The sequence below is a fragment of the Podarcis muralis genome, chromosome 15, assembly GCF_964188315.1.
Source record: "Podarcis muralis chromosome 15, rPodMur119.hap1.1, whole genome shotgun sequence".
Taxonomy (NCBI): Eukaryota; Metazoa; Chordata; class Lepidosauria; order Squamata; family Lacertidae; genus Podarcis; species Podarcis muralis.
The window spans coordinates 5,110,348-5,135,694 of NC_135669.1; the positions used below are offsets into that span (position 1 = coordinate 5,110,348).

The window sequence follows — 25,347 nt, forward strand, 5'->3', positions numbered from 1 at the left end:
TTGGTTTTTTCAGTGAGGTGTGTGTGTGTGTATCACTCCATATGCTAATTAAAAACACGTCTTTGCCTATTAGTCTCTGGAGAATAGATTTGTTTTTTCTTTTCACTCTCCCCACCCCCACCCCTCTTTCAACCGAAAGAATAGCTTTTCAATGGCATGAAATGTTTCTAACTCCAAAGGAAATCTCCTAGGAAACATTTCCCCCCTCTGAAAGAAAAGGAGTGATTTGTTGTTGTTGATAAAAGAAATGCATTACTTATTATTTGTAAAAAGGTAAGTGTACTATTTTTTCTTGACTATAAACTGAGCCTCATATAATCAAATTAATATAGCTGCTATTATTACTATTAAACGTGGATAATTAAATAGAAAAAAGGTAAAGGTAAAGGAGCCCTGACAGTTAAGTCCGGTCGTGGACGACTCTGGGATTGCAGCGCTCATCTCGCTTTATAGGCCGAGGGAACCGGCGTTTGTCCGCAGACAATTTTTCCGGGTCATGTGGCCAGCATGACTAAGCCGCTTCTGGCGAAATCAGAGCAGCAGCACCGGAGCGGTACCTATTTATCTACTTTGACGTGCTTTCGAACTGCTAGGTTGGCAGGAGCTGGGACCGAGCAACGGGAGCTCACCCTGTCACAGGGATTCGAACTGCTGACCTTCTGATCAGCAAGCCCAAGAGGCTCAGTGGTTTAGACCACAGCGCCAACCGCGTCCCTAATTAAATAGAAACATAATGACATATCTGTTATTTATTTATTTGAAAAAGAAAGAGCATGGAAGGAAGGAATCCTTGGAAGTTTTTGATGGCCATGAATATTTGGCACCCCAGCTGATGCTACATTGCAGATGCAATATATCCCCAAAAAAAAAAAAAAAAAAAGGATAGAAAATGAGCATAACTCTCACAACTATAGGGCAAATTATAGGGGGGAATTCTGTTGTTCTCAGGTCCTGCTTGTGAGGTTTCCATGGGCATCTGGTTGGCCACTGTGAAAACATGATGCTAGACAGTGTCCTAGTTCCTTTGACTAGAAGGGCTACTGGCCTGATCCAGTAAGCTGTGCTTCTGTTCTTAAATGTGCCATAGCCTTATGGTTTGCCTAACAGCTTAATGGTGTGTATGAAAAACCATGGGATTGAATTAATGTGGACTATGTTCCTGCTGATTCAGATGTACACATAACTATGGGGGAACCTGATATAATTTGAACTCTTGTCTTGATTCACTGTTCTTTACAGAGAACTGTAGCATTCTTGTATGCGGTGGCTCGTTTGCTTTATTTGTTCACTCAAAGTATCCTCCCATTCACAGAACTAGAAAAGTAGATGTCTGACAGATGAGCAACCCAAGGCAATACTTAGGATGGGAGGGGTTCCCCCACACTTGTCACTAAGCCTTGTAGGGTTGCCATATTTTGAAAAGCAAAAAAGAGGACCCATTTGCCGACTTCCACTTTTAACTATGGATATCTATGACGACTCTCATTTCACATACCCATGAAAAAGCGGACAAGTCCTGGAAAAAGAGGACACATGGCAACCCTACAAGAAAGGCTTTGGCTGAGGAAAGAAGAAGAAGAGTTTGGATTTGATATCCCACCTTTCACTCCTTTTAAGGAGGCTAACAATCTCCTTTCCCTTCCTCCCCCACAACAAACACTCTGTGAGGTGAGTGGGGCTGAGAGACTTCAAAGAAGTGTGACTAGCCCAAGGTCACCCAGCAGCTGCATGTGGAGGAGCGGAGACGTGAACCCAGTTCCCCAGATTACGAGACTACCACTCTTAACCACTACACCACACTGGCTCACCGAAGCTCCTTTGGGGTTTTACTGGATTCCACACTGTGTGTGTGTGTGTGGTGATTCAGGTGAGCTTTCCTCAATACCAAAAGGTGTGGCCAGTTGGGACAGAGGCAGTTAGCTTCTGGCTTGAGCTGTGCCAAGCTCATCCTTACCAAGGCAGTTAGGAGGAGGTTGTGATATAGTACTTGCCTTTGTGTTGCAAATTTCCTTCCTTAATGTTAATCAACCTTTGACCCTATTTTACTCCATATGTTTTATCCCATATTGTTAACTCATGCCAGACATTTTGAAACCATTATGCTGGTCCTTCCCAGTCTGGCTTCCAATTCTTATTCAGACTCAGTTCAAAGTTCTATTTGTAACATGTAAGGCTTTTCATGGGCTGGGAATAAAGATACTGTATATCGTATATATCCTTTTATCTACCTGGGCTTTACGACAGGAGTGGGGAACAGGATCTGGCAGGTAGTCCAGATCTTGAGTTGCCCAGGCTTCACAAGCCACTTGGACAGATGTCATAATGACATCAGGTCACTCAGTGTCAGACTGCACTTCCAATCCTTTCTTTCTTTTCAGGTGTGGCTTAAATTTTTCATGCCTGAAAAGAAACTTTTGTTTCCTTTGCAGCCAGCCTCATGTGCTTTTTAAAAAGTTTCTTTGCACCCCTGGCTGGTATTGAAGCAGGGCATGCAAAGGAAGCCGCCCCACATCCTGAGTTCAAGTTGGGGTGGAAATGAAGGTTGGTACTTTTTAAATTTTGGGCACCCCTTTCCTGGTGCTGTGCAGGGTGACAGACAAAGGCACCAAATTCAATAAAGCACTGACTTTCTTTGATGCAGAGGGAAAATCCAGAGCGCAGACAGAGTGCACCCTAATTCATTTTCATTTTGGGTTTTTTTTGTGGCTTGAAATTCCACATCCCAACATTCCTGCAGCTGATATCAGGTCCTTTACAGATGGATGTGGTTTGCCCAAAATGGCAACATTTGAGTCTGCCAGCTGGAAAATCACCACCACTACCTTAAGGTCATCTACAGCAGGCTTCCTCAACCTCAGCCCTCCAGATGTTTTTGGCCTACAACTCCCATGATCCCTAGCTAGCAGGACCAGTGGTGAGGGATGATGGGAATTGTAGTCTCAAAACATCTGGAGGGCCGAGGTTGAGGGAGCCTGATCTACAGTGACACTTCTCTGAGTTCCACCTTATTCTGAAGCACAGATGGTGGCAATGAGAGAGGCAACCTTCTTAGTGGTGGCCCCTTTTTGTGGATTATTTTCCTTAAGGAGAATCACCTGGTACCTACTTTAATGTGTTCTAGTGCCACAGCATAGGGCCACATAAAGAGACTTGGAGGGCCACATTCACCCCCCCCAGGCCTGAGGTTTCTACCCCTGACCTTAATAAAAATAGCTAAAATTTAAAAGCAACTCATAAATATAATAAACAAATAAATAAATAAATGTGCTTTACCTCTTTCTTCTGGGTGTGGGTGGAAAAAGGATATCAGAACTGTGACCTAGCTAGACAGGCATCTTTGCTCTTTCTCTGTAAGCCCTCCCCTCCCTATTTTCAGTGGAAGGAAACCAGCCAGTAGAAGTAAACATTAGATGACAGGCAAAACTAAGACCTCTGTGGCTCTTTTCCCGCAGATAGCCAATGTGACTTGTCACTTCCTATTACAATGGAAGGGTCTTGAATCAAACTCAACGTGAGACTGCCATCTAACTTTCATAGATACAGTGTGTGTTTTGATTAGACTGTCCATATGTTCAGTTGGAACACGAAATGGCACACTAACATATCTGGCTAATGGCAGAGTTGGTGCCATGTTGGGCCAGAGGGAGCTGTCTTGTAATTTCAGCAGCCTCTGACCCTTCCCCTCAGGAACAAGACAGATGCCCATATCCTGCTCATCGTTCATGTAATGTAGGAGATAACCCAGAAAGGCATGGCTTCTGCAGATATGGTGTCTGCCCGAGCTTTGTCTCATTAATAAACATGACCATTTGCATTGGAGGGGGAAAGAGGGAGTGAAGTCAAGCCAAGGCAACATCTTGTGTCTGTGGAAGCCAGCACTTCATGGGGGACAATATAAACAAAACACTAGCCAAGGTAGCAAATTGGACACACACAAACACATAATATAAATACACTGAAATAAGAATATGGCGGGGGGGGGGGTGTCTAGAGCTACAGATTCTCTCCCCCTCCCCTTTCTTACTATACGGCCATACATATAAGGCTGTTTGAGAATGTAAAGGCAATTTTTGACAAACAGCATAGGCAGCCATTGACCTTCTTTCCCTCAAATAATTCTGGGAACTGTAGTTTGTTGAGGGTGGGGAGTCCCTCTTGACAGGTGGGCAGGGACTTAAAGGTGACCAGTTTTTGTTTACACGGATAATGACAGTGTATACACCACAGATGATGAGAGCCCAGAGTAGCGTACACACCACAGAGTGCTGACTTTGACCTTTAAAGCCTTTTATGGCTCAGGACCCCAGTAACGTCTGTAACATAGGGATCTATCCAGACCCTTAGACCTTCATCTGGGATCCTTTTCCAGGTCCTTCCTTTGAGAGATGTTCAGATGTTCTACTGACAGTGGGTCATCAAAGCTGCTTATGTTGTCATTTGGGAGCGGGGTTGTTGTTTATATGTGTTGTATGAAAGTGTCAGTGTTTTATATGATTTTTTTCTCTCTTTTTTATTGGCTAATAAGTTTATGTTTTAAAATGTAAGCCACTTTGAGACCCTTTAGGTACCAAGTGAGTACATGTAAAGCACATTTTAAAGCACTTGGCTTCCTCCAAAGAATCCTGCCCTTCCCAGAGTTACAACTCACAGCACCCTTATCAAATTAGAGTTCCCAGGATTCCTGGGGGAGGCCATGTGCTTGAAATGTATGGTGTGCATGCAGCCTCATTATATTGCTCTCTTTTTCAGCCTAATTATATTGTAATCCTTTCCATCCTATTTGCTTGGCTGTGACAAAACAACCTGTTTCAGGGACATCCAACTCCCAATAATCTGCGATCTACTCACAGGATTAAAAAACCGGTAGTGATCTACTCACTGTCGTAAAAAGACTGGCAGTGATCTACCCAAAGTTGTAGAGCTTTTTTTAGGAAGCCAAAGTTGGGGGGGGGGTGTTTCTTTTTTGCTTTTTTTTTTGTAAGGAGATCACTGAGGGGCCAGAGATCAACCAGGATCTACCAGAAACACCCTGTGATCTACCAGTAGATTGCATACTGCAATGCCTGTTGAACCTGCCTGACCTGTTTGTTAGGTTGTTCTGGAATAACCATAAAGCTAGGCATGTGACAGGAGAGCCATGCCAAATTTGGGACCCTAAAATAGCACCATCCCCCTTCTATTGTGGAGGGACTAGCTGCTCAGTTTCAGGTGCATGCCATTGACAGGCCCTTCAGATCTCACTCTGATTGTAAAACAGAATAAAATGTAGAACCATGAAACTCTTGAGTGTCTCTAAAGGTATATTCACTTGCAATCAAAGTATCTCTCTCACAAACCCCCTGCATTCTTTAGATCAAGGTGAATTAAGGCGCAAGTGTTGTCTCTGTTCTTCCTTTCCGACCTTCTTTTGATTTACATCTGAAGAATGAAGTGCTCCGTTCATAACAATAAAACCAGAAAGTAAAGTTTCTGTCTCACTTCCCACATTTTCTACCAGGCACACTTATTTCCTTGCCAGATATATCAAAGGGAGTGGATGGTGAAGAAAAAGAGGGGAGAGAAACATGGAAATGTTCCCTGAGTGAGTTCCAGCTTTGAGAAGAGTGATTTAATTAATCTCTCTTCACCACCAGTAAAATAACACAGGTCTAATTGGAAGCTCAGAAGCATCCATTGTCCGAGTGATCAGGCTGTCCTTGGAGGTAAAAAAAAAAAAAAAAGTGGTGGTGGGAGAGAAAACAAGGCATTGAAGTATGTGGCTTTATTAGGAGCTCTGCCTTATTGTCTGCTGTTTGAAGTGGTGGAAAATTGACTATGAAGACATAAAAAGAAAATTAAGACACATAACAACTTTGTTCAGCTTGCATGTAAAGGCCTGTGTTAAACACACTTATGCAAACAGATGGAGAATTAGGATAGTGAAAACCACATGCAAATACACACCAATAATACAGCCTTGTAACTAGGATGGAAAAGAAAATACCACCAGCTCTTTCCAAGGACTTAGTCCTAGCTCACACGACCCAGGTGTCATTGCAATCCATATAAAAATGCCCATCTTATCCCATTTACATAGTGTTCTCATTTATTGTGCCTGGGAGGAGAGATGTCAGAATTCCACTGAAAGTGGAAATGTGAGCAGAAATGGTCAATGTTTGCTTATTAATCTCATGCCCCAAATAGAAATCAGTCCAGCAAACCCATATTCACTGTTCTTGTTGCTCTTGGTTTGCACACAATAAGTAATCGGTTATCTCCCCCTCCCCTGTATTTGCATTGTCTTTCCTTTGCAATGAGATGAATGGAAAATAATAACATTAAAGGTAAAGGGACCCCTGACCATTAGGTCCAGTTGTGACCGACTCTGGGGTTGTGGCACTCATCTCACTTTATTGGCCGAGGGAACCGGCGTACAGCTTCCGGGTCATGTGGCCAGCATGACTAAGCCACTTCTGGTGAACCAGAGCAGTGCACAGAAATGCCGTTTACCTTCCCGCCGGAGTGGTACCGATTTATCTACTTGCACTTTGATGTGCTTTCGAACTGCTAGGTTGGCAGGAGCAGGGACCGAGCAACTGGAGCTCACCCCGTCACGGGGATTCGAACCGCCGACCTTCTGATCGGCAAGTCCTAGGCTCTGTGGTTTAACCCACAGCACCACCCGCGTCCCTAGAATAACATTACGGCAATGTAATTTATGTAATTAGGACACGGGTGGCACTGTGGGTTAAACCACAGAGCCTAGGGCTTGCTGATCAGAAGGTCAACGGTTTGAATCCCTGCGACGGGGTGAGCTCCTGTTTGGACCCAGCTCCTGCCAACCTAGCAGTTCGAAAGCACACAGTTCAAGTAGATAAATAGGTACCGCTCCTGCGGGAAGTTAAATGGTATTTTCGTGCGCTGCTCTGGTTCGCCAGAAGCGGCTTAGTCATGCTGGCCACATGACCCGGAAGCTGTACGCCGGCTCCCTCAGCCAGTAAAGCGAGATGAGCACCACAACCCCAGAGTTGTCCACAACTGGACCTAATGCTCAGGGGTCCCTTTACCTTTACCTTTAATTTATGTCATTAAGTAATAATTACGTAAGTTATGCAGTTTTGCCACAATGGACAGTGTGACAAATAACATGGCAGAACAGGAACTCCAGTGGAATGGAAGCAGTGCTGCATGTGACGAATACAGGGTGGAATGGAAATCAGTGCCTTGTGACATCCTTACCTGCAGCTAATTGCAAGGCAGTCCTGGGTAGAGATGGACTCCTTCAATCTCACCTTGGATCATCTCAGAAACCATCAGAGTTCTCCTGGAAAAAAAGTATGTGAAATAACTTGAATCAGTTCTGTGAGTCAATCTGCGAATCGATCACCGCCCCACATCATCATCATCCTTGACAGACAACTAATTTTAGCTCTGTCCCCAGCCTCCTCCCTGCTAAGACCTACAAGAGCAAAACTGAAACTAAGGAGGAAGCTGCTCTTTCTACTTCAAGGGCTGCTTCATACCACGAACCCCAAACCTCAAAACTGTGAGCTGCCAATGCCCTAGGTTTCTGTCTCTCGGGTTAAGTCCCCCCGCCCCTCTTTCCTAGAGTGACACCAGTCCATTATTATGCATTAGAGTAACACAATGGTGTTCTGCTTTGACCTAAATTTACTGAGGACAAACAAAAGATGAGATCGCTGGAGCAGACCAGTGACCCACCTAATCCAGCATGCTGTTCACACTGTGGCCATTCAGATGCCTGTGGGGAAATCTTGAGCAGGAGCATTCTCCCCTCCTGTGGTTTACAGCAACTGGTAATGTAGTGTTCCTGGGGTAGCTCAAAAGTCAATAAAATCACTGCCAGGGGTTGAAACCAGTGCTTTCCCCCCCTAAAAAACTGTTTTGACTCAAGTAAATCACCATTTTATAGGTCAAATCCGGAAAAATAAATACAGTAAATGGAGAAAAATACAAAGATTCACAAAATGTTTAGGGGTAGCCTGCATTCCCCCAGAAAAAAAGCACTGGTTGAAACATAGAAAAAACTTCATTTTAAGCTTAAGCAAGAAAGAGACACAGAGAGTTTACACTCCAAGATTCTGTGCACCATGCAAAGATATGAAGCTCACATGAACACTGCATATCTTCAATCTGCATAAGCTACTTGGGGCATGATCAGCACATGTGGACATTTCATTGGTTACAGAAACATGCTCCCATCTTCATTAAACAATGCTATGGCAACAGGGAACTTTAAGCACTGTTGCAATTTTAACTTTGTCTGCTGTCCATATCCACTAGATGTGACTTTCCATTCTTGATTTACCACTGACTTTGAGTTCCTTTGAAGTTCCCTTGTATTCTTCAGAATACAAGCTGATTCTCACTGCAACGCACCAAATGATAAGGAAGTGAGGGGCCCAAAAATGGGTGCTATACATAGAAAATACAGTTTCCGTGCCCAGATTGCAGAGAGGAATGAAAAAATACCGTTTGAGCAATGAGGGAAGAAGGCAACCTATTTACCTTGCCCCTATTCACCTCATTATTCAGATGCCCCTCTTAGCAGCCGCTGGAAGGAAGTGGTGATTGTGGTCTGGGGCAACTGCAAAGGTGCAGGACGGACTTTCGCTATCAGCGCAGGCCAGGGGAAGACATCACCTCTACCAGCACACTAGGCTTCTAGGGCTCACCCATGATTGCAGCCAAATCAAAACATATTTAACCACACACTGATGGATACAATCCTAGTCACAGAAAACCCAGCATTTCATGAATAGGGAAACATTTCCTCTCACAGAAATCTCTGAAAATCAGCAAAATGGCAAGGAGGACTTCTCATTGATGCTGATGAAATGTTGACAAAATGACACACAAGCAACCTCTGAACTAAGGTCACCTCTGCCAAGGTCCCAAGCAGTGACCATATTCTCTTTCAAAGCCACCTGTTGCGGGACAATCTGATAAAGAACTTGGCCAGAATGATAGAGCTAGAAATAAACAACAACAACATAGCAAAACATTTGAAGTAAGGATGGAGAAAACAGTCAGTTTCTGTTCCTCTCTTGTTCCCCTATTTTCAAGTCTTCAGTTCAACCCATTGACACATCACTGTGCGATTGTTACTTTTTAAAATAAATAAATGGCTGCACCAAAATTCAAAATGCATATTTCAGTTTATTTACACATTTTATGTGCATCCCTGCTTAATAGCTTCTGCTGAAGAGTGGTATGTAAAATAAAACAAACAAACAAACAAACAAATAAATGGTATAATGCAAATTATGTAAGTCCTCATTAAAATGTGACCCAAACACATTTCTCCCCCATTCCCACCCAATGGGTGCTGTGAAAATTCTGTTTGTGCTGTTAAGGCTATGATGATCCACTAATCCAAGCATGCTATTGTTTGATGTTGCATCCATCCGTTGATGGATGCCCTTTTGTGACCTGGCCCATCACGTCCTCCTCATGAAGTGTTTAATAACCCTGGATGCAATAGCAAAATAATGAGGAGGGTATCTGAGAAATAAATAAATAAATTACTTCCCCCTCCCAAGTGAGCAGAATGAAGAGAGGATTATCAATAAATGATGCGAACACAGAGAAAAATCTGGTTTTAATGAGGTACTTTGTTTTCTGAAAGTACCTTGTTTTCTTCTCATTTCTTTGATTACAGTCACTTCTCTGTTCTTTGCCACTGCCCGCTTCAAGAACTACTTGAAACAGGTCACCGTGTGCAGCAATTGATTTCTGCTTTCAGTTCAGCCTAATTTTGCAGATGTTAAAGTCAATGTATAATGAAGTTGTGGTGATGACTACAATAAAGAATGATCCCTTCAGAAAGGGAAAATAAATTAGCTACCCATCAAAACAACAGTGACCTATAAAAGCTAAAAGAAAAAAAACCAAAACACATAGCTTCCCCATGAACCATGGGGTAACTGGCAGCAAGTCCCATTGGGGCACACAAGCCTATGGCAGATGCTAGCACATAGTTTGGCAGGCCAACAAGTCCAAAGTCCGGCCAGGTTCCTGCCTCTGTAGCCAACCCAGGGATCAGGACATCTGGAGGTCAATCCTGCACAATCACTGTCCCAAAGAACTTGCTGGAACATCCAAGCTGTGGTCCAACCAGCACTGGAAGTTCAGTAGACACAGCACCTCAGGTCTGCTTCCCTTTTATACCTTACATGCTGATTGCAGCATCTGGGCTTGATGAGGCATGTGATCCTCACCTGTTCTGAGCCTACTCCAGCAGAGGAATCATTAACCTCCTCCCAGAACTAGCAAAAGCCCCACCTGGCCAGCTAGTGAGCTAGGTTGTGGGTCCTTTCTTGCCTTAGCCTCCTAGAACTTCCAACTGCTCCTTAAGCCTCATAGCTCTGCTGTGTTTGGGGAGACAGGGACCCCTCTGGCTCTGCTGATGGGTCCTGCTGCTCTGGTTCCCACCCCCTTGCTATCCTCCGTCATTCTGTGAGCATTGTCTCCATCAACCTCTCCTTCTCCACCCCCAGCTTGCCCCACTGTGTCCCAGTCACAGTTACACTCCTTGCTGCAATCCTTTTCCTCCTCCCTGCAGTCCTGCCAGTTCACGGCACAGAAGAATAATGGCAACCATAGTTTGTTCAAGGTGCTGGGAACTGTAGCTCTGTGTGTACCTTATAATTGTAGTTTCTTCTTATAGGAGCCCAACTGAGTTATTTGAGAATGTGTCATCTGAGGAGACAGGAGGTCCTTGGGCAAAGGCAGATGGATATGCATGAAACCTGTTGCGGTTTGCTTCTTACTTCATGCTTCAGTTATTACTGCTTATATTTGGGCAACTGGACATATTAAATATAGCTTGTTCAGACTGTGGCAGGAATCCACCCAGCTGCGCTGCTCTGGGGGTCGCCTGCAGGGGGTCACCTGGCTCACCTGTTCAAAAATTGTGCACCAGGGGCCATGGCCTCCCTGCCCCCCCATGCTACGCCCCTGGTCCTCACCGGTTTGAGTCTCCTAAAGCTTTCGACAGGAAAATCTTCTATGAAATCACTGATAATATCAGCATCAGTTGCTTTTCCCACGAGCAAAACAGAAAAGTTTGCTGCAGGAGAGGATGACAGCACGTATATTCTAAGTTTTCACAAAACTGACTTGGAAACTATTTGAGTACAATTTCATCATGACATGTTGTTGGATATTGCAAGGGAGTGGAAAGAACTTGCAGCTCTTGAATCAGGATGTGGTTGATTTTCCAAGCTCCGAGCAAGGAAAGAAACATCTGTGTGTGCTACTACCAGAATTGACAAAGTTTATCTGGCCAGGCCTGTTTCCTCTTGTACATCAGAAAGGTCATTCTCATGCCTTTGCAGAATAAATACATTTGTAGGGTTAAGCGTGGGACAAGCATGCCTCAAACACAGAAATGGAAATCTCAGGAAATTGATCTTAATGTTGTAGCTAATGAGTTCGTTCAGAGTGTACTAATTAGAAGAAACACTTTCAGTGTGGAAAGAAGTGTAAGTGCAGGATTCTTTGTGCTGTTAACATCATAAGCCATGGGTCATACATAAATGAATAGAATCATAGAGCTGCACAGTTGGAAGGGACCCTGGGGATAATTTAGTCCAACCCCCTGCAATGCAAGAATACGCAGCTGGCCCACACAGGGATCGAACCAGCAACCTTGGCGTTATCAGCACCATGTTCTAACCAACAGAGCTTTCCAGGCCGATGCACAAAGGCAATCAGTAGTGAAAGTAAAGGTTTTCCAATAATAATAGAAATGAATGCCTTCTATGGAGGCGGGGGGAGGGGGTTACTTTGCATGGGCCCATAAAATCAATATCTAATCCACACTACAGACAGGTGAATGTCAGTTTCACTTTCTCTCAGTTTACCATTTTCCCAATTTTAAGCTCAGCTCTCCACATGTCCATATTTTAAGAGTCCTCAGTGTGAATTTTTAGTACAGTGGTGCCCCGCAAGACGAAATTAATTCGTTCCGCAAGTTTTGCCGTCTAGCGAATTTTTCGTCTTGCGAATTATTATTTAGACAAAGGAAACAAAGTCGCGAGACGTTTTCGTCTTGCGAAGCAAGCCCATAGGGAAATTCGTCTTGCGAGGCAACTCGAAAACGGAAAAACCTTTCGTCTAGCGAGTTTTTTGTCTTGCGAGGCATTCGTCTTGCGAGGTACCACTGTATAGCAATGTCCCCTCACATAATGCATTTTATACATTATTTACCAAATATATGCATTTGTACGCACATGTATTGTGTGTACACTTTACTTACCCTACCCAGAGAACTGCATTGCAAACATCAGAGAAGCATGAAAGGATGGCTGTGTTTTAGTTCGTGCCTTGTTTTGGAAAGTAAGTTAGGTAGATTTACCTTTAAATTCAAGCTGGATCATATTTCTTTTCCACCCCTAGTCTACACACAAAGGTCTTGTGTGACAGCGTTGCTTAACATAGATTTGGGCACTCACGAATCACTTTGTGGTACAGGAAAGAGATTAACAAACATTTAAAAATTATTGCAACCCTTCCAGTTAATCTGTATTATATTTAGCAATTGTTATCTAAGATACACCATGATCATATATTCTGCACAAGATGATTTAGCTTAGCTTTATCTGATGCTACTCTAACCTCATCAGACATTTTGTTGGGAGTGTTACTAACTTTGATCACAGATCTGCAGTTTTAACCATTCTCGGTCATGTTCTAATTAGAAGTTATGTTTAGAAGTGTGTGTGCATGTACATGTAAAAAGGAGATTTGGCAATGGTGGGAACTCAGGCCAGTATCAAATTGTCATTCCTGTTTTTCTTTTTCCTTTTTAAAATTTCAACCATTCCATAAAATGTTAAAATTCAAAATGTCCAAGGCATCTAACAATTTACAAGTTAATACATATTGTTAACAAACATAAAAGATGAACTAAGAGATAAAAGACCAAGTCGGAAGCAAGTCTACAAATATTATGAGGCAGAAAGCTTGTTTTCTCCTGCTCTAGAGAAAAGGAGATTCCAACTAAACATCAGGAAGAACTTTCTGACAGTAAGAGCTGTTTGCCAGTGGAACAGACTCCCACAAGATGTGGTGGGCTCTCGTTCCTTGGAAGTTTTAAAGCCGAGGTTGGATGGCCATCTGTCATGTATGAGAGATACATTTTGTCCATAACAAAAGAAAACGGAGAAATAGTTACTGCAGACAGATATAAACAATGCACAATGGAGCAGTCAATATTATGTCCTGGAATACAGTCAAGTCCAGATAAAACCATACTTTGCATGAACCTGACAGCCATATGCTGTCTTTTGATGTAAGTCTTCAGCGAAGACCATTCAGCTGCATATTCTGTGTTATGTTTAAATAAATATAACATTTTCTCCCAACTGCTGGAGTGTTGAGTCTTCTTTGTGATAGCAAATTAGGGATCACTGCAGGTCAGAGTCGGCCACTTTGCACTTCCTTCCTTCTCTCCTTCAACCACTGGGTGGGCGTCTGTGTTTTGAAACAGTCTTATACACGGAAAAATACGGTAGATTGTCCTAAATAGGTTTACATAATTAGTAAGAACAGCACATGCTCCATACACTGACTGATTCCTATCACTCATTTTCCTGTGAAGCTTGCTGTCTAAAGCTGCAACCAGTAGCAGATAGCTAAATTTTTTAGCTAAATTTTTATGACGATGAAAATTCAGGCAGTATGATTTTCCAAGTTGTAAAGTCCACAACTTCCATTTATTTATTTCATTTCGTAAAATTTAAACACTACTTGATTGTAAAAAACAACAACAACCCTCAAAACAATTTACAAAAGAGAAAACAGGGAAAATGGGGGGGGGGGGAAATACAACCCCACTTTAAAACAAACAGAAGTTAAAATACCATCATAGCTTTTCCAAAGAAATCTGGGACCTGCAGCTGCTTAGGGCACTGTTGGTTAAGCTTATAGTGGCTACGGTGGTATCTCTGTGCTATATATGCATGATTACAAATGGCCATTACAAGACCAAGCACCATGAGCATGTTTCATATCCCCAGTACACAAATCTATGAGACAAATGCACTGGCGGCATTCCAAGGTTCTGGTATTAATTTACAAGGCACTTAACTGCTTGAGTCCAGGATAGCTCAAGTACTGCCTGATCCCTGAAGTCTCTGCCAGATCACTGAGATCTTTGTGGGACTCACTGTTGGGCAACTCCCAGGGCTTGGGTGCATGGCTTGGCTTCCACAGGAGCCATGCATTCAAAATTGTGTTTGTGTGTGTCCAGTTTTATGGAAATCCCTTCCATTTGCCATCCGACAAGCCCCCTCCCTGCCCTATCGAACCTCTGGCATCTACTGAAGACTTACGTATTATTCTTTATTGCAGCATGCTTTTAACTGAATTCTGATTTTATAGTCTTAATTCATTTTATTTTCATTGCTTTGAGTTTCTACACGCAGCTGAGAGACATCTGTAATTAAGCAGTATATAAACTGACTAAATGAAATTTAATAAAAATTGATGCAAAGCCCTTCTTAAGAAGTAGCAGCAGCCCTCAACCCTTAGGGATCTAATGTAAACTGTCATTGACACTGAGCCCATACTTTCAGATATTACATTTAAGCTCCTCCCCAGTTAATTAATGAATTAGGTTATTTCAGGGCACGATTAAACAAAAAGTACCTTTGTGTCTCATCAACTAAGGACATGATTCTAAAAAAGGTACTTTCTAGTTTCAAAGATTCAGTCTCAATTCTTGGATGATGGTGGGCTTTATGCGTGTGCTTATTTTGGTAGAAAGTGTGCCCATATCTGTATGTATATTCAATGATTAAGATAGCTCTTATTTCAAAGCTGCATGCACCTCAACATCAGATAAAGAGTGAAAAGTCTGCACTCTTCAAGGTGATTTCCAGCAGTCCCAACCTTGGTTTGGTTTACCCGATTTTGTGGTAGATATTAATCATTTCCTTTAGCATCCTTTGTATATAAAAAGGGTGAGCATCAAAAGTTTTGCTCGATTCAGCAGAAGAAAACCGAAGCACGCTACTCTCACCACAATGCACTCCAGCTGTTTGATTTTGCTTTGCTTTGGAGTGTATGCCAGTTGCCGGCCAACGGGAAAATTATTAGCTGCCCTTATTGAAACTCAGAAATACTTGCATCACGCAATGGATCAAGTGGTATGTTATAACAGAACCTGGTTGACTTTGTCTGACTTGAGGCTGCAATCCTATGTACACTTTCCTGGGAGTAAGGCCTACTGAACACAGTGAGACTTACTTCTGAGTGATAGGACTGCAGTGCAAATTTATATGTATATGTAATACTGAACCACATTTTGTATTTTGTTTCTTACAGCATATGGGGAAAATCAAAATTTTAGACTATATATATATATATGAAGCGTTCTATCCAATGCTAGTTCTATTCAGAGTATATACAATGAAATTAATAGACATGGCTTATTGGGTCCATTCCTTGGGTTGAATAGGGCCCATTATCCTTTACTTTTATACTATACATCGACTGCAATTCAAGGGTGAGGGAATGGTAAAGAAAACAATAATAGAATCATAGAATTGTAGAGTTGGAAGGGACCCAAAGGGTCATCTAGTCCAACCCCCTGCAATGCAGGAATCTCAGCTCAAGCATCCATGGCAGATGGCCATCCAACCTCTGCTTAAAAACCTTCAAGGAAGGAGAGTCCACCACCTCTTGTGGGAATCTGTTTGGCTGTCAAACAGCTCTTACTATCAGAAAGTTTTTCTGAATGTTTAGTTGGAATCTCATTTCTTGTAACTTGAAGCCATTGGTTCAAGTCCCACCCTCCAGAGCAGGAGAAAACAAGCATGCTCCCTCTTCCATGTGACAGCCCTTAAGATATTTGAAGATGGCTATCACATGTCTCCTCTTTTCCAGACTAAACATACCCAGTTCCTTCAAGCGCTCTTCAAGGCCTGGTTTCCAGACCTTTGATCATCTTGGTTGCCCTCCTCTACACACGTTCCAGCTTATCAACAACCTTCTTAAATTGTGGTGGCCAGAACTGGACACAGGATTCCAGGTGTGGTCTGGCCAAGGCAGAATAGAGTGGGAGTATTGGTAGTGTTACTTCCCTTGATCTGGACCCTATATTCCTGTTGATGCAGCCAATCTAAGACAGCAATAGTGAATCTATGGCCCTCTTGTTGTGGCTGTTGGGAGTTGGTGTCCAGCAACATTGGAAGGGTCACAGGTTTCTGAACCCTAATCTAAGATTTATGTACAGTGGAACCTCTACTCACGACCACAATCCATTCCGGAGGCACGTGCTTATGGAACAATGGGTCGCTGGGAGATGCGCCATTGTGCGCAGGTGGGGGCAGTGATTGCCCACTTCTGCGCATGCGCAAACGGCGATCACCGCTTCTGCGCAGGCGTGAAAGTGATCGCTACTCCTGTGCATGTGTGGACTGCGATAGTCACTCCTGCGAATGCGCGAATGGCGGCAAACCCGCCGGTTACTTCCAGGTTTGCCACAGTCGCAACTTGGAACGTCCGCGAGTGGGGGTGGTTGTAAGTAGAGGTTCTACTGTATAGAATTAAATTGGTAGAAATTTACATTTCCGTCTGATGAGCATTCAAAAACCTAATGGGATACTGTGAAGTTGCAGCCACTAGAGTTCCCTTTTTAAAAAGCCATGGGGTAATAAGAACAATTAATGCATGCACTTACAGAGATAAATGCATGAACAACTATATCAGACTATATATGCATCACAAACTAGTAGCCAGAACTTCTGTAGTCAAGGGGACTAAGGTAGGAGATCATTGCAGAATAGTTGGAACATAGCATATAGGTAACCTAATGTGTTTAAAGTTACCTGAAGGGCAATACTGTGCATAACTACCAAGAAGTGAGTGAAGTCACAAGTAAGAGGTTTCCAGATTTATGTTTTGTAATGAAAGCTGAACATTCAGTGAGAGGAGATACTGCATTCCTGAAAGAGTCACCCCCTATAGCTGTTATGGAAAAATACCCTTGAAGAAGAGAGCTGGAAGGATCCAGTTATGTCTAATATTTACTCTAACTTCTGTTACCTAACTGTGTTTTGTCATTGTTATTTTCAGAAGAATAAAGACCTCGCAACACCACTGGTAGATATTCCAGAAAAACAAAACCCGGTAAGAAAGTAAAAATGTTCTTGATTTTTTTTGGAAAAAAATTCTTTGAAAAATTTGCGGGGGGAAATTCAAACTAAGTATTAGCATGCCAGATAAAATCATAGAATGGTAGAGTTGGAAGAGACCACAATGGTCATCTAGTCCAACCCTCTGCAATGCAGGAATCTTTTGCCCAACGTGGGACTTGAACCTCTGACCCTGAGATAAAGAGCCTTGTGCTCTTCTGATTGAGCTATCCTCTGATATAGTGGTATTTCTGGGAGAAGCACTTGTATGTGGAGTGCAGGGCCTGCCCACCCAAGAGGCCAGGTGAGACAGCCAGGTGAGACAGCAGCAGGATCCACAGAAGCAGTAGGTCTGGATGGAGATCTTTCTTCCTCTCTTGTTCCTGACATAGATCTTCACTCACCCCTTCTTCCCTGGTGAGGAGAGTGACACCATTTTGCACTTCGCCTCAGGTGCCAAAATGTCTTGGGCCAGCCCTTGTTGAATGTACCAGTACTATATTTCTATTTTTTTTTTAAAAAAGAGGTGCTGGAACTCCTCACCATGAATGTCTCCCTTGTTCTCTTAGAATGGCACTGGCACCCACCTGAGAGGCGCCGGAACTGAGTTCCAGCTGAAAAAAAAGCCCTGCATAAAAAGGAGACTGTTAGCCGCTTTGTAGTAGCTTAGGGTAGCCTTAGGGTAGTGATAAAGCGGGATATCAAATCCAAACTCCTACTGTGGCATTTGGATGCCCTGAAATAACAGTAATTCATTATTTTTGAAATAGGGTTGTTCTGGGATCGTAAACTGTCATCGTAAATAATGGATGTTAAGCTGAGACACGCTCCAGCTCAAGTTAAGTCATACTAATATCATTGTAAATTAGTTGTGTGTTGAGGTCCCCAAGCCACCCCACAAATAACACACAATTGACACATAATTTTTGTTTAAGGGTTTTGGCATAATTTTGGCCACACCTTTATTAAAATACAAGAAATGTGAGTGGTTGCTTAGGCATTGGTTGCGACTATCTGACCCCGCATGGGGACAGACTGACATTTGCATGCACGCAAAGTCAGAAAGGGAAAACATTTTGGGGAGAAAGATGGAGTTGGGTACCATGCCCTCACCTCTCCCCAAATGCTCCCAGGGGCTCTTGCGTGGTCCTAACCCTTTGACAGGGGTTCGGACAAAAGCATGGCGAGCCCCTGGATTCCTTTAATGGAATATCCTTGCAGCAGCAGCAGCATTTGGAGGGGCAGGCACAGCCAGTCCATACCCCTCCACCAACCAATTCATAAAACCAATGCCTAATTGCAACCTTACAAGTTGTGACGATTTGCTACGCAGTAGGCAAAAACCAAATGGCACCAGCCAATCAGCCAAATGGACAAAATTCCTACTGGGCCCCTGCCCCAAAAGCAGGTGACCCCATGACAGGCATAGCAAGGTCAAGCGAACAACCCTAAAATTAGGGAGGGTGGGCGGGTGATCCAGTGCGCGCAGTGAAAAGAGGAAGCTCAACGCTGCACACAGAGCATATAAAGGCTATGGCTGTCAATCACAAAATGGCAACATATAAATCTCCCCAGCAACAAGCAGAACTCAATCATAATGGTGGCCAACCCTCTTTTCCCACCCAGCAACAGTGGGTGTCTTGTTAGCCCCCACCACAACACGTGTTCTCCATGACTGACTTTCTGGTTTCAAACCACATGTTATACGTTGTCCAGAGACAATTTCTCCCACTGGTATGTGCTGTAACATGGGGATGGGGAACCTTTGGCTCTCAATATGTTGTTGGAGTCTCCCTACCATCAGCCTAATCAGAAGGACCAAATAGACAGGGAGATGAGAGCAACACAAGCTCCACATCTCAATTAAAATAGTCACCTGAAATCTACAAAGTGTGGATCACTTTACAGGAAGTATGGGAGAAGAATTGGACTTACATCTTTTTTTAAATATAAAAAAAAACCTACAATGCAACAGTGGGGATATCATTGATGTATTAACATTGATAAGTGAAGCAGACTGCCGGTATCAGGATTTAATTGGGGATCATGAATGTTACTGTGCTTGAGAATGTCACATTGTTAATAAGTGTCTGATCTAATTATTGGGATTTTATAAGTCCAGAGCATGTTGATCTCTCAGAATTAGCATCTAGCGTTTTGATATCTAAGGGAGTGCACACTGTTTTAAGTGTTGTGCTATATTTGCAGCAATTATATTCAAGAATGAACACGTAGATAAGCTCTAGGTAGTCTTTCTGCTAGTATCTTAGAATCTTTGCTTTGATATCATAGTTGTGTCATGACCCTGTCTTATTTCCAATATAGCGCTAAGTAATGGTCCAATCAACACAAGGATTTGCACCTGCAAAACAAGGCCCCTTTCCCTCCATGCCCCTCTAAATCTGCTCTGAAGCAGCTTTGGGGAGAGCATAGGGCATATTGTGGAGGATGAGGAAGTCCCATTATACAAGGGCAAATCCTTATGCTGATGGGATAGTTGCATATGACTACATTGAAAAGACAGGACAGAGTCGTTCCATTTTGTTATCATGGTGAGGGTTACTTAGCTGTGTAGGTCAGGATGAATTCCCTCCTGTGGTCAGTGTTGGTTCAGGATCTGCATCTTTAGTCAGATAAAATTGGGATTCGAGCAGTTTCCCCATGCTATTTGTGGGTGGCAAAATTGGGGGTGGATGGAAGTGCTTCCTTCCCTCCATGTTGTTAAGGTGCAAAAGATTGGCAGCACAGGAGCCATAGTACTGCCTGGATTAGGAGCACAGGGGAGAGCTCAAAGCCTCCACCAGTGCTCCCAGTTCATCCCAAACTGATGTACCTAATAAGCTCCTTATCAGCAAAGGAACACCAATATTTCCTGCATTCCCCAGCCGGTGGCTGATCAGCTGAGCAAGAAAGGTGAGTGAGTCCCGCCCCTCTGGCTTGGCGGACTGCATTAAACATGTGACATGTGGTCTGGTCACCTATGGAGTAGAAAGAGAGGCCCATTATTTAAGGTTGAACATTCTGGAGGCCTTTTAAATCTGGATCATGGGGGTGGGTGGGATGGAGATGACTGTGAGAGGAAATACTAGTTGTGAAAATAGAAGACATGACTCATCTGCAGTGGTGGCACCAGAAAAAAGTAGTCTTTGTTGGCACAGAACAGGTAAAGTATATTTTTCTGTGGGAGAGAAGGAAAAATAATAGCATAAGTTGATAACAGGAGTTCAGAAATGGGAGGGGATGGGGGGCAAGCTTCTTGTTTGGGGGGCACTGCCCTCCCTGCCTCTCGTCCACTGCTACCTATGATCATTTGGAGTTTCTCAGGTAAAAGCCCTACGGAAATGAATGGGATTTGAACCAGAATAGGCCCTGAATTCCACAGCTATGTTGTAGTGCTGCCATATTTAACAATGGTGTGTTTAATCTGACAGATGACCTTAAAACAATCCTCTCATTTCAGAAACAGTGTGAAAAGAAAGATTTGAAGACATTTAACAATTCCCTGGACTCTGTGCCACAGTTCCACGAATATCATAATCTTAGAAGCAGCCTTCATGAACTTGCCAAGAGGTGGCATTCACAGAATGTAAGTAGATCTGTTTCATTTTTCTCTTAAATACTCATATTAGGCATAACTCAGTAGTCAATGTGGTTGGACCATCAGCCCCAGCCAGCATGTCCAATGGTCAGAGATGATGGTAAATGGAGTCCAGAAACAACAGGAGAGCACTATAGTGGCTGCATCTGATGTATAGAGTTGTTACTAGTTTTGGGCTTAGTGGCAGAAATTGGTGACCCTTAGGCTGGATCTAGACACATCAAAGAAGCGTTTCAGTTTAAAGCATTGTAAATTCAAATAAGGAAAACAGGTAGAGAAAAACTGGTCTCCACGTCGCCATCTGGTGGCACAGTGTATATCACACATACAACGCCTATAAATCACTTTTTCTTTACCAGCTTAGCTAAGTCCCCAGTGGATTATTGCTATTTTAGCATGACAAATCCAGAGCCACAGCTATGATCATCCCCACACATTATGTTGCTGCAATTCTGAGTTATGAAGCATAGATAGCTTGCTCACAAAGAGCTGTCTTGTCTTCAGTGATACAAAGCAGGTGTTGGTTAATCCTGAGCATAGTAAATGGATCAAAGCTAACTGAGTGGCTCCATTCTATTTAGGAGCAGTGATGGGGCCAAATTCAAAATTTGAAGACTTTGAAATCTGAGCTCCCACAGTTCCAAAAATGTTCAACCCAATATGAGCTTATAGCCAGCTCATAATGGGATTCACCCCTGCCATTAGACAACCCCCTCCTCACAAACAAAAACTCTGACACTTGGAAAAGTGGGAGAAGGGAACCAGTATCAGGGAGAGTTCACTGGCCCTTTACCTGGACTGGACTGGGGAAGCTTGACCACAGTATTTCAGGCACCGGTGACTTCAGAACTGGCTTTTTGTAATGTGCTTTTGCTCTGGATCTGAAGACTGCAGTTCCTGCTGAATGCTTTATAGCAGCTGAGCAGGAGTGAAACCTTGCCATCGTAGAAGACTTCTGCTCAGAGATCTCCTCTGGTTGTTGATTTGTTACCGGGCCAAGTTCAAGACGTTACTATTATTACATAAAGGTCTTGGCACCTTAGGGCCAGCTTACTTGAGGATTCACCTTACCCCATACATACCAACGCGATTGCTTTGCTCTGTGGAACTGTTCATTTCATGCTGGGATGCATGGGATATATGGTGTTGCTTTCATTGTATGGTGTGGATGTGACTTAGGCCTAAATGAGCATCACAATGCAGTAAGACACTTGGGCATTAAGAAGCAGAATTAGCACCTGCATGCAAAAAGGTTGAGAGACAGTAGCTTTCCCAGTCAAGTAAATACTCGCAGTATATTTATTTCAATTTCCATCTTTGAAAATAAGCCATGCTGAAGTTAATTTCTACTAGTTGTAATTAAATTTTGATGCTCATTCACTGACCCATCTTCTGAGCGTGTGATTGCCTTATCACTGTACCCCATCTAAATGAACTTCTGGTTGTGGAGACCACACTCACTAAAGACTATTATTACTTGATGATAAAAATCAATTAACAGTGATTTTTTGATTACAAAACAAGCAATTATTTAATGTCTCTGTGTGCATGCATAATAGCTATGTTAATCACACTCATCAAATGAAAAATTTGTTGTAAGAGCAGATAGGTAGTTCACACCTATCTACAACTCACACCTGATCTACAACTTTGGAACACCACATCTTTCAACACCAGTTTTCTTTTCTTTTTTTTAATAAAAGGAAAGTGACCTGAATTGTAAAACTTCAAAAGGAAGCCCCAAGCAACTATTGGAAAATCTAAAAATATTTCTGAAGAGACTGCATGACGGCAAGTGGTTGAAAACAGAAGCAAAGCAATGAGACAAAGAAAGTTTTTCAAATGCTTTGTTATGCATTTTCACTGAGCCAAGTTTCGTGAAGAAGACCAAATGTTCAGTGCATCTTCTCCAAAGAATATGGAATTGTATTTTGGCTTTATTTACTTATTTGATCACCCTACACCTACAGAGGTTTTAGGGCAATGTGACCGGTTCCCCCATGCAGGGGCCAAGGGCACCTGCCTACGTCCTTCCCAAAGCCTAGTTAGTGCTTGACCAGCTTTGAGAAGGAGAAGGAGAAGGTGAAGAAGAAGAAGAAGAAGGAGAAGAGGGCTCTAGGACCCTGCCAGAGTTTCATGCCTGCTTCCCAAAGCTTAACTCCTCCCTTGCCCAGCTTTGGGAAGGTGGCTTTGCGCTGGGTCCCCCACTTCAAATTTTGGCCTCACACAGGATACCATATTACCAAGGTCCATCCAGGATACCTAGCACTTTTAATTTTTGCTTAAATTTTATTTATTTATTATTTGTTTGCTTGTTTGTTCAGTTGCTGTTTCTGTAAACAGGAAGTAGCATTTCTTTCAGTGGGTGAATTTTGGTAATCGTGCTTTAAGCCATTTCAAGTTTGTTTGTAGTGTGTGTGTGTGTGTGTGTGTGTGTGTGTGTGCATACACAGTGGAACTTTGGTTTTCGAGCGTCTCGGAAGCCAAATGATTAGGAGCCCGAATGCCGAAAACCCAGAAGTGAATGCTTCCAATTTGGAATGCGCCTTGGAAGTCTAATGGCTTTCAATAAATAATAATAATAATAATAATAATAATAATAATAATAATAATAATTTATTTATACCCCGCCCATCTGGCTGGGTTTCCCCAGCCACTCTGGGCAGCTTCCAACAAAACACTAAAATACAATAATCAAGGTGTGCTTCTCCATTTTCTCGATGGAATTTGATGACCGCCCATTGCACCTTGGTTGTCGAACATTTTGGAAGTTGAACGGTCTTCCGGAAGGGATTACGTTCGACAACCAAGGTTCCACTGTATAATATCTATGAAATACAAGGTTGATCTTAAAATGTACAGGCATCACAGATTGTGGCCAACGGCATAGAGGAGAACATGGTCATATAACATACTGTGTGAGCTTCATTCATTCTTATGGATAACTCAGTGGTAGGACATCTGTTTTGCATGCAGATGGCTTCAGATTCATTCCCTAGAATCTCCAGGACAGCCACTACCAGTCAATGTAGACAAATACTGAGGTAGATGATGGTTTAATTCAGTATAAGGCAGCTTTCTATGTTCCTATGGATAACAGATACTTCAGGCATATTTGTATATTCAAACATACCCTCATGTTGTAGGTTAAAAATAAGTCTATTGAAAGATTTATATGTGAATGGAAAAAGTGATGTGCACTATTATTATTTATACTATGGATTTTATTTATGCTATGCAATTATTTATTTTGTATGCAATCACTCCTTTATGCTTAAGAAAACCAAAATAAAACTGGTATACAGATACCAAATGTAAACCATGCATTCCTGAAGGGTTTGTAAATGGCTAGTGGAGTTCGTGTGACCTTCGAATAAATAATTTTGCCTAAATACTGTTTTGTTTTTATTGTGAGAAAATATTGTTGTTGGCATCTGTGGATAAAGAGGAGAGGTGGGAGGCACTGGCCACGGGAAACCCCAGTGGAGGAAGGCTCAGAGTCAGAGGATTGGTGGTGGGACACTGGGAGGAGGTCAGAGGGAGGAGATTGGGAAGAGGGGCTAGATGCTGAAGGGGCAACAGGGTTTAGTGAGCAGGAAGAACCTGGAGCAGTTCAGGGAGCAGTTCAGACTCTGAGCCTGAAGCAGAGCAGGAGGGTCAAGAGGCTTCTGAAGAACCCTGGGAGCCTCCCTCTCCTGCTGTGACAAGCCCCCCCCCCCCTTTCTCCAAGAACGTGCAGAGTAATGAGGAGAGCAGAGCAGAGCAGAGGTCAGAAATGGGCAGAAACAGTTTGAGACTGTTTGGGAAACATCCGGAAGAGGGGTGGAAGGCAGGGATCTCCAGCCCTGCCAACTGCTCCATAGGTGCAAGACCTACTGGGAAGTGTTCCCAAGTTGTATGTCATTTCCTTGAATAAAGAGTTAACTTCACTGACAATGGAGCCCTGCGTCTTTTGTGCTGACCTGCATCTGACATCCATCTCTCTTGAGCGACAATGGAGTGCGGCTTCTGGTGAAGTCAAACCTCTGGGTTAGCAGGACTGAAGCGACCTCCCTGGGCAGTGCCCTAGGCTGACCAGAGGACAAGACCCCTTGGCCTCACTGATGTGCTCCAAAGGAAAGCAGAGCAATACACTTGGCATAATACTGGCTGCAGGAGTTGCCTGAAGGAGGCATACAATGCACCATCCCACCATCTTAGGGACTCAGGACTTGTGTAGGGTTTACTCCTTAGCCTTTTTTCTCCTGAAGATATTCTGCAAGGGCAGTGGAGGTTTAGGATCAGAGTTTCCCTTCTCCTAGATGGGCTACATTCCCAGGTTGATGGTCCCCACCTGCCCCTCACTTCCCTCTACAGCACGTGCAGAAACCACCTTCTTGACCATTGGAGCCATTATTGGTCTCATCTCCTCAACCTGCTGGTGCCAGTCTTCACATGCATGGGAAGTCCCTAATTCACCAAGGGTTTGAGACCCATCAACTACCCTCACCTGGTTTAACCGGCCAGTCAAAGCCATTTCCCAGGGTGTGGCTGCTGTCACATGCTGCCAGTTTTTAGGAGCCACAGGTGGAAGCTGAGTGCAGGGTGGGAACCAAAGTTGGACAA

General features: G+C 43.2%; 1 protein-coding gene across 1 annotated transcript; it reads left to right on the top strand.

Moving 5' to 3' along the window:
* The first annotated feature begins 15,019 nt into the window (after positions 1-15,019).
* Positions 15,020-22,819, top strand: LOC144325667 (uncharacterized). Its single transcript, XM_077919573.1, has 4 exons — positions 15,020-15,155; positions 17,086-17,139; positions 20,605-20,730; positions 22,446-22,819. The coding sequence occupies exons 1-4, from the start codon at positions 15,033-15,035 to the stop codon at positions 22,563-22,565; spliced, it is 423 nt and encodes a 140-aa protein (XP_077775699.1). The 5' UTR covers positions 15,020-15,032; the 3' UTR covers positions 22,566-22,819.
* The last annotated feature ends 2,528 nt before the right edge of the window (positions 22,820-25,347 follow it).

Coding starts and splice junctions, on each gene's coding strand:
- LOC144325667 (XM_077919573.1), top strand. CDS start 15,033: ATGCACTCCAGCTGTTTGATTTTGCTTTGCTTTGGAGTGTATGCCAGT. Junction 15,156..17,085: donor ATCACGCAATGGATCAAGTG/GTATGTTATAAC, acceptor TGTTATTTTCAG/AAGAATAAAGACCTCGCAAC. Junction 17,140..20,604: donor TTCCAGAAAAACAAAACCCG/GTAAGAAAGTAA, acceptor CTCTCATTTCAG/AAACAGTGTGAAAAGAAAGA.